This window comes from Culex pipiens, chromosome 1, assembly GCF_016801865.2.
Source record: "Culex pipiens pallens isolate TS chromosome 1, TS_CPP_V2, whole genome shotgun sequence".
Lineage (NCBI taxonomy): Eukaryota > Metazoa > Arthropoda > Insecta > Diptera > Culicidae > Culex > Culex pipiens.
In genome coordinates this window covers 77,784,447-77,796,906 of record NC_068937.1, presented here as the reverse complement: position 1 = coordinate 77,796,906, position 12,460 = coordinate 77,784,447, and the positions used below count along the sequence as shown (strand labels likewise).

At 46.4% G+C, this 12,460-nt stretch overlaps 2 protein-coding genes across 4 annotated transcripts; one reads left to right on the top strand and one right to left on the bottom strand.

Annotated features, from left to right (window-relative positions):
• Positions 1 to 3,379: 3,379 nt before the first annotated feature.
• LOC120430670 (uncharacterized) lies at positions 3,380 to 6,920 on the bottom strand. The gene is made up of 2 exons (XM_052705974.1): positions 6,303 to 6,920; positions 3,380 to 3,493 (listed from the first exon to the last, which is right to left on the bottom strand). The coding sequence occupies exons 1-2, from the start codon at positions 6,918 to 6,920 to the stop codon at positions 3,380 to 3,382; spliced, it is 732 nt and encodes a 243-aa protein (XP_052561934.1).
• A 1,995-nt stretch (positions 6,921 to 8,915) lies between these two features.
• On the top strand, positions 8,916 to 12,460 carry LOC120430671 (uncharacterized). Of its 3 annotated transcripts, none has more exons than XR_005607697.2 (4): positions 8,916 to 9,128; positions 9,189 to 9,255; positions 9,317 to 12,011; positions 12,072 to 12,460. XR_005607697.2 is itself a non-coding variant. In XM_039595773.2 (2 exons), the coding sequence occupies exon 2, from the start codon at positions 9,847 to 9,849 to the stop codon at positions 11,782 to 11,784; it is 1,938 nt and encodes a 645-aa protein (XP_039451707.1). In that variant the 5' UTR covers positions 8,916 to 9,128; positions 9,189 to 9,846; the 3' UTR covers positions 11,785 to 12,460. The 3 variants fall into 3 exon arrangements, 1 of the variants encoding a protein (XP_039451707.1); XR_005607698.2 differs by having other exon boundaries at positions 9,189 to 12,011; positions 12,072 to 12,138; positions 12,200 to 12,460; XM_039595773.2 differs by having other exon boundaries at positions 9,189 to 12,460.

The following is a 12,460-nucleotide window of genomic DNA, read 5'->3' as shown; positions in this document are numbered from 1 at the left end:
ACGGCTTTTATAGCTTTTTTGCCAAACGCCAATCCCGCGTGTTCGAGCTCAACGTCTGGTTCCCCTTGATGACACTGACAGCTGGCGATGACAGACTGGCGATGACTGATGACAACAGTAGAAGCTCGAACATCACAGCGATCACAATGTTTAGGTTGGTGTCTTGGTTTAAATGAATGTCGACTCAGTGTATAGGGATGGGTAACAAATTTAATAGGAAAATGAATATAGGTATTTTAATAATTGCAAGCAATAAATAAGTTGAACTAATAGGAATAAATAAATGAATAACACCAAAAGACACCAACCATTCGGCTATTGAATATTTATTCAACAAAGTTTCGAACATGTAAACACGGAGAAACTCGTTCAATAAATACACAGACATTTACTGACAATTTTGACTAACTCTATTTACAATTTTTTTTTCTACTCAAGTTGTGTAATGGTAAAGTGTAAAGATGATTGTGACCAAGATAAACTGGTTACAAAAGGAAGTGTTGAAGGCAACAAGAATCCTTTGTCTCCGGAGAGGAAAGCAGCATTGAAAGCAATTAAAAGGAATAAATAAAGAGTTAGGAGAGCGAAAGAGGGAGGAATTGATATTGAATACTATATGAGGGAAGTAAAAATTAAAAACGAAATTTATCAAATGAAAGTGAAAGAACGTAAGGAAAAAGAAATTTATGAGTTTTATAACAATCTGAGAGACTATGAGGTAGGTGAAAGAATTAAAAGGTCTTACAGATATTTGAATAACTTCCTGAGGAATAGAAAGAAGAAGAACCCAATTATTCCAATCAAGAAATGGACAGAAGAATTATTGAAATCGTCCGGTCCTTTGATGAATATTCCGGAAGATAGAGAGGAATTAACGAGTGCACCAACGAAATTAGAAATAGAAGAAATAATTAGAAAATTAGCAAATGGAAAGGCAGCGGGAAAAGATGGACTTAGGAATGAATATTTGAAATATGCAACGGATGAAATAATAGATGAACTGTGGTTAATAATTAAGAAAGTATGGGAAACTAATGAATTGCCAAAACAATGGAAAGAAGGATTACAAATTCCAATTCCGAAGAAAAAGACCCCTAAAGAGACCTCGGATTATAGGAGAATAACTTTGAGTAGTGTAGGATATAAAATTTATGCTAGTTGGTTGGTGAACAGGCTTATTGAGTACGCTGGATTACCAGGGTACCATCAGGCAGCGTTTATTAATAATCGTTCAACTGATGATCAAATGTTTTACGTTAGGAGACATTTAGAAGCGCATTGGAACAAGGGGGAGAGAATCATTGTAGCATCATTAGATTTAAGGAAAGCGTTTGATACGGTTAAGTTAGAATCAGTGGAAGGAATTTTGTTAGAGTTAGGAGTACCAACACATCTGATCAATAGAGTTAGGCAGGCTATGAATGGAGAGTTGAGTAGTATTTTGTGGGAAGGTATTGAGACAGAAAAGGTTTTGAAAGGAATAGGTATAAAACAGGGATGTCCCATGTCGCCCTACATTTTTGTATTAATAATTCACAAAATTCTGATCGAGGTACAAAAAAAAAAACCCTTCATTAAAGCTACTGGAACTAGGGCGGCAGGGACTACCTGTAGCGATAGCATTTGCTGATGATATTTTACTAATATCAAAATCAATTAAAGACTTGGATAGAATTGTAAAATTGTTGAAAGAGGAGTTAAGTAAAGTAGGTTTAGAATTAAATCCAAAGAAGAGTAAAATATTGATAAGAGAGCCATTAAGAAGTCGAGCGGTACCTGATCAAGTGATAGTTGATGGGGATAGCTTAGAAGTAGTTAATACAATGAGATATTTAGGGACATTTTTAACGGGAACTTTAGATAGACCAAACACAACAAGAATAAGGTGTAGGCAAGCAGTTAATAGTGCCAGGGTTGTAATCGAATTCGTTAGGAAGTTTAAGCCTAGTTGGGATATAGCTAAACTTATTTATATGACAGTTATTTCTCCTGCGATAACATATGGCTTGAAAGGAGCAGCTTTGGTTAAAAGAAATAGAAAATCGATTGCAAGATATGAACTACAGATAATCAAAGAACTTTTGAAGTATTGCAGGAATAGGCCAAGAGGTAGAATAAGGGTTTCGAGATTGCTGAATGGGAAGTCAGCTGTAAATAGGATTAGGGAAATGCAGATGAAATTCTAGGCTCATATTCGGAGGAGGGAGCCGGGACATCCATTGAAAATGGCACAAAAATTGAAATTTGAAACAAGGAAGAGAGGAAGACCAGCGAAAACTTGGAATGAAACTATAAATGAAATCAAACGGAAATGGCCTGAACTAACGGATGATGACTGGGAAAATCTTGCGAAAGATAAGAATAATTTCAATAAAAAAATTGTAACCTTTTAGGTTACTAAATTAAATGTTGTTTTTTTTGTGCATGTTAGTTTTTAAAGTGTTTTTGCATTAATGTTTAATATCTGTTATTTATTATCTTATCTTCGCATGGTTTATTTATATTAATTATCATTATGTAATAATACCTTAATTCAAAAACAAAGTAGTCAACTCGAAGGATGATGGCTTATAAATTTGATCAATTTGTTGAACTGGTATAACGCCACCACTTTTGGGTGTACGCTAAACCCCAACGAACATCACATCCCATCCAGCTTAAAGAGAATGCAGACGGACGATAAGGTCGCGATAATTAAACCAATACAACCACCACTGATAACCGAGGCTGGATATCGAGAGAGGATGACTTCCCAAGAGAGACAGGTTTCGTGGATAACGATCTCCCCAACTCGGGCTCTTTCCATTTTGGGCGTTGAAGTGCGAAGATCGATCCTATAGGACGATCAGTTTGTAGATATTACAAGTGTTCGAAAACTACAGTGTAGACTTGTGAAACGATTCTAAATCGAGTTTGAACGAATCGTACGCTTCAGGACCTTTAAGTGTCGAATAGGTGGAATTTCGGACCGATAGCCGGAGTTTCCCGCAAGCACCGATTCCGTGGCATCGCGGTGTCACGAGGTCGCACTTCCGGGTTCCTAGCTAATCGAGGGCCCAAGCTTCTCACCGTGCGCGGTGATCAACGCTAAGGAAGCTACACTCGGATCGTTGTATCCTAACTCGCCAAGGAGTGTTCCCTTCTGCCGGAAGTACCTTGGGTACGGCCGGTTCGACAATCAGAAGAAGACGCCCAGGGTGTGTTTGCCACATCCGAACCGCTTGCTGAAAGCCGCCATCTTGAGTACCTATATTGGGGCATCCCGGCCTGGACGGCTCAGCCGACGCTGCTGGACAGCGGCGCGCGTTCCTGTACAAGTTAGATTACCACCCTGCAACCCACTCGGCCGCGCGGCGTCGCGGTCGTGTGTTCTCCAGCTTCACAAGACGGTGAAGAACCCCACGTGGATACTCCTCGTGTCCTGCATGCACCAGCCACCACAATCTTTCATCAACCGCGCGGACGCGGTGTTCCTGTGCCACGTGTCGTCAAGCTGCACGTGCACGAGAATCGAGATCTCGAGTCGGTGTTTACCGGGTAAGACAGTTGTGAAGACGAGTAAGTTCTGATTCCCCAAAGTTGATTTTTAAGTAGTTGTGGGTCAAATAAACCTGTGTCGATAATGATTAAATTGTGTTTACTTTCCTCACTGATCTGTGACTGACATTGCAAATGCCGACCCTTTGATTAGATTCCAGTTTGCTTATACTGAGCTAGGCCGCCGTTCTTGCCTTGTTACAATTGGCGCCCAACATAAAATAAGTCGGTCATAGATCAAAGGAAAATTAGCATAGTTTTTCGGTCAGGATTTATCCGGGTCCTAAAAGGGGGAGGGAAGTTCTCGTACCCTGTTAATTCCGGACGAGGGGGAGGGAAGTTCTCGCATCCTCATACATACCATACCATACCAATCAGCATAGCGCACCAGGTACGCGTGCTGTAGCAAGAAGACGCTTCCATCTTTCTCGGTCTTGGGCTGCTACTCTCCAGTTTCCCAGGTTACAAATCTTCCGGATATCACCATTCACTTGATCTCCCCACCGTGCGCGCGGTTTCCCTGCTCTCCTGCCTGTACCGCCAGCTGGTTCGGCGCGGTCAAAAAGCAGTCTGACAGGCTGGCTCTCGTCCATTCGGGCGACATGGCCGGCCCACCTGAGCCTCCCGATCTTCGCCTGGGTGGCGATGGTCGGTTCTTCAAGAAACGCGTGCAGTTCGTGGTTCATGCGTCTTCGCCACACTCCGTCAGACACCTGCACTCCACCGTAGATCGTTCGTAGCACCTTCCGTTCGAAAACTCCAAGGGCACGTTCGTCCTCCTGCCGCATCGTCCAGGTCTCGTGGCCATAGAGGACTACCGGTCTAATCAGTGTTTTGTACATCGTCAGCTTCGTGCGGCGTTGCACTCGATCCGATGTGAGGGTCTTCCGTAATCCGAAGTAGGCACGATTCCCAGCAAAAATACGAGTCCGGATCTCTTTGCTGGTGTCGTTGTCGGCGGTTACCAGCGATCCCAAGTACACGAACTCGCTCACCTCCTCCAACTCATCACCATCCACAGTTAGAGGGGTGAGGCTTGGGGGGCCGACATCCTTCGAACCCCTTCCTCTCATGTACTTCGTCTTCGTCGTATTCATGCCAAGTCCTACACGCCTTGCTTGTACCTTCAGTCGGGTGTATACATCCTTCACCGTCTCCAGGTTTCTTGCCACAATGTCGATGTCATCGGCAAAAGCAAGCAACTGGTAGGACCTGTTCATGATCGTGCCACTCGTGTCAATGCCCGCCCTTCGAATGATGCCCTCAAGAACGATGTTGAACAGCGAACAGGATAAGCCATCACCTTGCCGCAGCCCTCGACGTGATCCAAAGGGTTCCGCTAAATCCCCCGAAACACGCACGTGACACATCACACCATCCAAGGTAGCCTTGATCAGCCGAATCAGTTTATCCGGAAATCCGTTCTCGTGCATGATCTGCCATAGCTGCTCGCGGTCGACTGTATCATAGGCTGCCTTGAAGTCGATGAAGATGTGATGTGTGGGCACGTTGTACTCACGACATTTCTCGAGGATCTGTCGGAGACAAAATATTTGGTCCGTGGTGGCGCGCGCGCCAGTGAAGCCCGCTTGGTAGGGCCCCACGAACCTCCTTGCATGGGGTGACAGCTGACGGCAGAGGATCTGGGAGAGGATTTTGTAGGCCGCGTTAATAAGCGTGATGCCGCGGTAGTTTCCGCAGTCCAGCTTATCGCCCTTTTTGTAGATCGGGCACACGACACCATCCATCCATTCCTCCGGTAGCTTCTCCTCCTCCCAGATCTTGGAGATCACGCAGTGAAGCGCCCTCGCCAGTTTCTCTCCTCCATATTTGAAGAGCTCACCGGGTAACCGATCCTTGCCGGCAGCTCTGTTGTTCTTCAGCTTCCTGATCTCCCTCTTCACCGTCTCTAGATCAGGTGCCGGGAACTGTTCATCAGCTGCGGGCGCTCCAAGGTTGACTCCAACGCCGTCTCCGTCCGCTTCATCGCCGTTGAGGTGCTCGTTGAAGTACTGCTTCCACCTGTCCAACACCTCGCTCTTGCTTACGATCAGGTTCCCCTCGTTGTCCCTGCACACGTCGGCTCGCGGCACGAAGCCTTTGCGGGACCGGTTCACCTTCTCGTAAAACTTCCGCGTTTCGTTAGCTCGGAATAGCTGCTCCATTTCCGCGCAATCTCGGTCTTCTTGCTGGCGCTTCTTAAGCTTGAAGACCGCGACCTGCCGATTCCGAGCCTGCCTGTATCGTTCTACGTTCCCTCTCGTCGCCTTGTGCAGCTTCCTGTCGTAAGCTGCCTTCTTCTCGGCGGTAATCCGTTGGCACTCGTCGTCGTACCAATCGTTTCGGCTGACTCGGATCGCACTACCCAGTGTGGCTTCCGCTGCACTGCCGATGGCTGAGCGAATACGGCTCCAACCATCTTCGAGCGAGGCTGCGCCAAGTTCCTCCTCACCTGGCAGATTCGCTTCCAGCTGCTGCGCGTAACTGTGGGCCACTTCCCCGTTCTGGAGACACACGGTGTTGAACGGAGGGGCCCGCCGGCTTCGGCGTTGGTTAAACACCGTCGACAGCTTTGAGCGCATGTCAACTCCAACTAGGTAGTGGTCCGAGTCAATATTCGCACCGCGAAAGGTGCGCACGTGCGTTACGTCCGAGAAGAATCGGCCGTCGATCAGGACGTGGTCGATTTGCGTTTTCGTCCGTTGGTCAGGTGATGTCCAGGTGGCTTTGTGGATGTCCTTTCGAGGAAAATAGGTGCTCCTGACCACCATTCCACGGGAGGCTGCAAAGTCGATGCAGCGTTGGCCGTTGTCGTTCGTGACCGCGTGTAGGCTCTCTGAACCTATTGTCGGTCGAAACATTTCCTCCCTTCCGAACCGAGCGTTCAAATCCCCAATGATGATTTTAACATCCTGCCGCGGACAGCCGTCGTACACATCCTCCAGCGTCGCGTAGAATGCTTCCTTCTCATCATCGGTCTTTTCTTCGTGGGGGCAGTGCACGTTGATGATGCTGTAGTTGAAGAAACGGCCTCTTATCCTCAACTTACACATCCGCTCGCTGAACGCCGTGAAGCCGAACACGCGATCCTGCATCTTGCCCCGCACGATAAAGCCGGTACCCAGCTTCTTGTCCGTGCCGCCGCTCAGAAAAAATCTGGAATTGGTCTGCTGACCTGGCCAGTTTAGCACCTGCTCCTCCTCTAAGCACACCTCCTGCAGTGCCACAACATCGAAGTTGCGAGGTTGCAACTCCTTCGCTAAGGCGAATTCGAAACCCAAGAAATTCAAAGACCTGCAGTTCCAGGAGCCGAGTCGCCAATCGGTGGTCTGCTTTTCTATGGGCTTCTGCCGTTTGTTCCGGATTTCTAGCCTTCTTGCCATTCGCGATCCTCTTTTTCGATAGGCAGCCTTATCAGGGCTGCGCTACCTAGTCTCGGGGTGGAGAACCACCTAGGGGCTACCGAGACCTAGCCCCGGTTTTCTCACGCTACCGTAACGGGGCTTTTATCTCGAAGCCTAACGGTCTTCATGTCCGGAAGAGGACGTCCTGCGTTCGTGTGTTTATGCGCTTCACTTTACTGCGCACCAATTTCACAATAATACAATTTTTATTTTTTTGCAAAAAAGTTCTAAACTTTTTGCCTGTTTTCTTTTTTCCAAAATTCGCACTCTCGGCACACCGCGCGCGGTTTCGATTGGTGTGCGTAAACGCAAACGACACAACAGCACTGCCACAGGTCTTGTTGGTACACCACACTTCTTGCTTTGTTCTGCCTGCCCGCGACGACGACGATGGATGGCAAAAATAATTTCACTTTTATTGCCCAGCCGTCGATTGCGGGTCAATTCTAACACACGATGCCGGTTCGCGACGCACTTCGGCGTTGATTGATCACACTTTCGGCTACGTCGGAACGGTACTTCTGCGATTCTGAGGGCACTTTCGCGGAGCCGCACAGAGATGCGATAATAACGCGCGACACACACACGCTCACTCTCGCATCCTCAACTCGGCCAAAAAAACTGTAGTTCCCTCACAAAGGAGGTGATTTAAACATTTTAAGAATTGAAGACGCAACTAACCACATTTGATTTCCATCCCACACGGTTCAACACTGTGCATCACAAATATTCATTAAATTTTCTTATCCGTGTTTTCATACCAATTAAAAAAAAAAATTAAAATAAAATTGTTTTTATCACATTTAGTTTTGCTATTCAATATAAAGTTTTCAAGATGAATTTAAGTCCTGAATATCATTTTTTGTACAAATCTTTGCAAATTCATCACTTGGAAGAAGATGAGATCGATTACGAGTTGCTAATTCGTGCGATCCAAACAGAAGACAAAGAAGCGCGTAGTACGAAGCTAAGAAAGTTGAAGCAATTTGTGAAAAATGAGAAAGTTCCGTTCGAAGGGGTTGATCTAACGAGGTATGACATCAGCATTGATCAAGAAATCAAATTGGTCGACAATCGAGTTGATGAGATTAGACAGTACTTGCAAAAAAACAAGAAATACAGTGGTGTAATTGATGCCCTCAGGTCACGTCTTATTCACTGCCTTTTCCGTTTAGTCAGATTAGAAGTGATTCCGAATTTATCGCGAGATGATAGTGTTGATATTTCGACGTTAATCGGTCTTATTAGGCGATTAATCAATGATTACTTTTCGATGTTTTCACCATTCCCTGAAATCACGGGATTCATACCCGTGCTGAAATTCAGAAGAAGGTTATTGAAGAGTTAAACCGTTCGTTTTCTTCTGCTCGCGTATCAAACCCGAAACAGTCTTCTGAATCCGAAGAAGACGAATACAGTGAGAAAGAAAAAGGTTCTGGAGCTCAGTCCGAAGAAGGAGAGATAGCAGATGTGTCGGATAACAACAACGATAAGGCAGGGAAAACGAAAAAGAAGCACAAACAAAAAAATACAAAATCGTCAAAACCAAAAAGTAATACGCTCGCGAAAAGAAAATTAAAATCAACAATTAATCAGCAGTTTAAGGATCAAATTAATCCCTTTGCCAACTCTCAGTTTACAAACCCGATGAATTCATTAATAAATCCCTTTATGAACCCTTACTTCCAGTCCTTTCTTCCAATGCAATTTTACAGTCACCAATCAGGGTTTCCCGACTTGTCCAGCTTTGGTTCTGGTCAGTTAAGACGTAGGAACAAATCGAAGAGTAAGAAGAAGCCTAACGCTCGCGTGGGCAGGACCCACGAAAGCGAGAGTTCTTCTGAAGTTGACACCTTGAGTAGTGAATCCTCGTCGAGCGAGTCGTCAGGTGGCGCCCATAAAAGGAGAACAATCAAACGTTCTCACAACAAAACAAGTGTTACGGAGCGGCGCGCGCTGAGTCTGCAGAAAATACCTCTCGGCGATGCAAGAAGCAACCCACCGAGTCTTGAATCAGCATCAGCTCACGTCGTCCTCGCAGCTGATGTACAGATACGTCAAGTTGGATGATTTGTTGAAATTGAAGTGATCGTAAAGGAGAAAGTGGGAGGACGTTGTGATTTCTTTGAATATTGAAAATTCACGCGAGTAAATCGTTCTTTTTGCTTTACTTACGGTAGCTTATCAGTAAGTCACGCAGTTATTTAAATTTGAATTCCTAGTAACGATCCTAAATATTAATTAAAGCTCACCACTGGAACTTTGTAAGGGCTGCTGAAGAAAGTGTTTCTGGTCAAACGAAGGTGTCCAGAAAGTGAGTACGAGAGTTTATTTTTATTAAATCTTAATCTAAATTTGTTGAAACCTTAAACTAGAGCTGCGGACTGACTAGATTTCGCACAAGCACGACATTGCCTACCTGTTGGAGGACATACACGGATAGGGTGACCAATGTACGCAAAACTAACCTTAAGCCTAGAATTACTATTAATTTGAATAAATTTAGCTTTTAGCGATTCCACATCAATCAACGGTGTGCTGCTCAAAAGAACCCGAAAACGTCCCAACATAATCTAAAAGATTGTCCAACGTGATGTCGTGCGACTCCAGTCGAAGTAATCCCAGCCAGAGCTGCGCTGAACACGATCTGGACGGGAAGTTCGAGCGCCATCTACACTGGTCGGGGTTGAATTACGACAGCGAAATCATCAACAGCAGAGCCCTACCGGAACACTCTATCGCAGGTTCCGTGTACCGTCCAGTTTCTGGAAAGAGAACTGGAGCGGTGGTTCACTCTGAACCTATCACGCCGAGTACAAAATCCCGCGGGCGTGTTGCAGGCCTGAGACAGCAGTTGCTGGCCGTGCAGGAAGCGTAGCACCAGAGGCGGCAGGAGCTGAGCGAAATGCAAGCACGAATCGATCAGGAATACGAAGATGATCGCAAGAAGCTGCAACTCGAGATGGAAATGCGATACGAAAACATCCGATCGCGAGTGGAAGTCGTGGACGAAAGTATCAAGGTCGGAATGGAGCAGAAAGAGGAAGGCAAGAAGAAAGAGTTGCGATATCGAGGACGACTGTATGAGGTCGGAAGCACGACGGCGAAGGCAACGGAGAAAACGGCAAACAATGTTTTGGAGGACATTTTAGTGGCGACATCTGGATCAGGCGCTAGTGAGGAGTGCAAAAGGCAATCAACTTGCAAATCCGATCGTGCGTTGACGAGTTCCTCGCAGAACGACGATGCTGTGGAGTTCCCGTTAGAAGTTTGCTTCGTGGAAACGACGGTACCAACTCGAGCTGTCAGCAGTCTAAATCATGCCTTTCCAACAATTGTTCACATACCTGTGAAACAAGATTTCTCGAATCACGTCTTCACGAAATCGTTTGCAATCGAAGAGGTACTCCAGACGAGCATGCCGGAAAGCGAATCTTTACTGGGCAGGCGCAAGGTGTCAGATGAAGGGTCGTGGGAAGTGAATTCGACTGATAAGCAGTTCAAGCGTTTTGACCAGCCGCAGTACGTCAGCACGTTTGCCAACATCATACGCAGGTGTAGGTATCCAGGTGCAGGGCGGATGGTGGGTTCGTTGGAATTCGAGAAGAGGAAGCTGTTAACGTGCACAGACGTGCGCGCAAGACCGAGATGGATGTTGAAGGAGCAGTGGTGGAGGATGTGTGGAGTACCAACGTCACAGTTTGACCAGTCTGACACTCTGGTCAGATATGGAGCGGCGTTGCAGAAAATCTACGATCCTTTAAGAACCAGCTCATCACAAATTCTTCGGAGCGTTCTACGGTACGGAACATTTGGGTGGAGGTACACCGGTGGATTGGGTTGGGCGGACGACTACACGTTCCTTCCCAGAATGGGGCGGTTCGATGGGGTGACGACGAAATGGGTCCTGCAGGACGTTCATGCGTTGCGTATGAACTGGAAGTCATCACCTGGGCAGAACCGCATGGAAACTCGGTACGCACAGAAGACGTATCTGGTGCGTATGACGAAGGAGCTGGGCGTCGAAGATCGAGATGATGACGGTTCAAAGTTCTCGCCGAACTACGAACGCTATCAAGTCGGGAACGTCGAGACGGCTAAGCACAAGTTTAAAGTCCGCCAACTCGGAGAGCCGTTTGCCGTGAGGTCTCGATCTAAGTGGAAAGTGCGCGGAATGCAGGCTCCATTCGTTGAATGTGCAGAGGACGTTCTACTTCCACTTGGTCACTTCGCGAGCTTGGAAATGCCATTGGAGGTCTTCTGGCGTCGACTAGGAAAGCTGGGCGAGTACACGAGTGGCCAGCAGGATCAGCGTGCACAGCCGGAACGTCGCGGGACATCCGAAAACCGCACCGTCACCGACCGCCAGCCCAAAAGCCGTACCACGCAGGATGAGGAAGTTGCCATGGAAACAGAGAGGATTCCTAAAGGTAACTGCTTAGTGACAAGCTATGCGATCGGTGGCGACGGGTGGTCCCAGCTGAAAGAGAACGATAAGATTACGACAGAGCGGAGCGACAAGGATCGACGCACGCAGAGATTGGTGAACAAGAAACGAATGGAAGGCGAGTCGCAGAGGTTCATGTCAGAGATTTCCAAAGAAGAACATATTGTAAGCACAGGAAGGCCGCTGGAGATCTGCAACGCGGACGGCGTCGGAGAGAACCAGAAATCGGCGTTTGCTGCGCCAAAGTGTTTGGAAAAGGTCCTGTTAGAAGCTGATAGGAAAATGGTGGGACAGGAAGTGAAACTGGCGCGCGTTGATGTTGAGGCGTGTAAGCCTGATCCGGGAGTTTGGACCAGCTTAACGGGTCGGGGTATGTTACGGAGCGGCGCGCGCTGAGTCTGCAGAAAATACCTCTCGGCGATGCAAGAAGCAATCCACCGAGTCTTGAATCAGCATCAGCTCACGTCGTCCTCGCAGCTGATGTACAGATACGTCAAGTTGGATGATTTGTTGAAATTGAAGTGATCGTAAAGGAGAAAGTGGGAGGACGTTGTGATTTCTTTGAATATTGAAAATTCACGCGAGTAAATCGTTCTTTTTGCTTTACTTACGGTAGCTTATCAGTAAGTCACGCAGTTATTTAAATTTGAATTCCTAGTAACGATCCTAAATATTAATTAAAGCTCACCACTGGAACTTTGTAAGGGCTGCTGAAGAAAGTGTTTCTGGTCAAACGAAGGTGTCCAGAAAGTGAGTACGAGAGTTTATTTTTATTAAATCTTAATCTAAATTTGTTGAAACCTTAAACTAGAGCTGCGGACTGACTAGATTTCGCACAAGCACGACATTGCCTACCTGTTGGAGGACATACACGGATAGGGTGACCAATGTACGCAAAACTAACCTTAAGCCTAGAATTACTATTAATTTGAATAAATTTAGCTTTTAGCGATTCCACATCAATCAACGGTGTGCTGCTCAAAAGAACCCGAAAACGTCCCAACATAATCAACATTATGTTGAGACGAATTTCGGGCTCTTTTCAGCAATTTAACACCGTTGATTTTTAAGT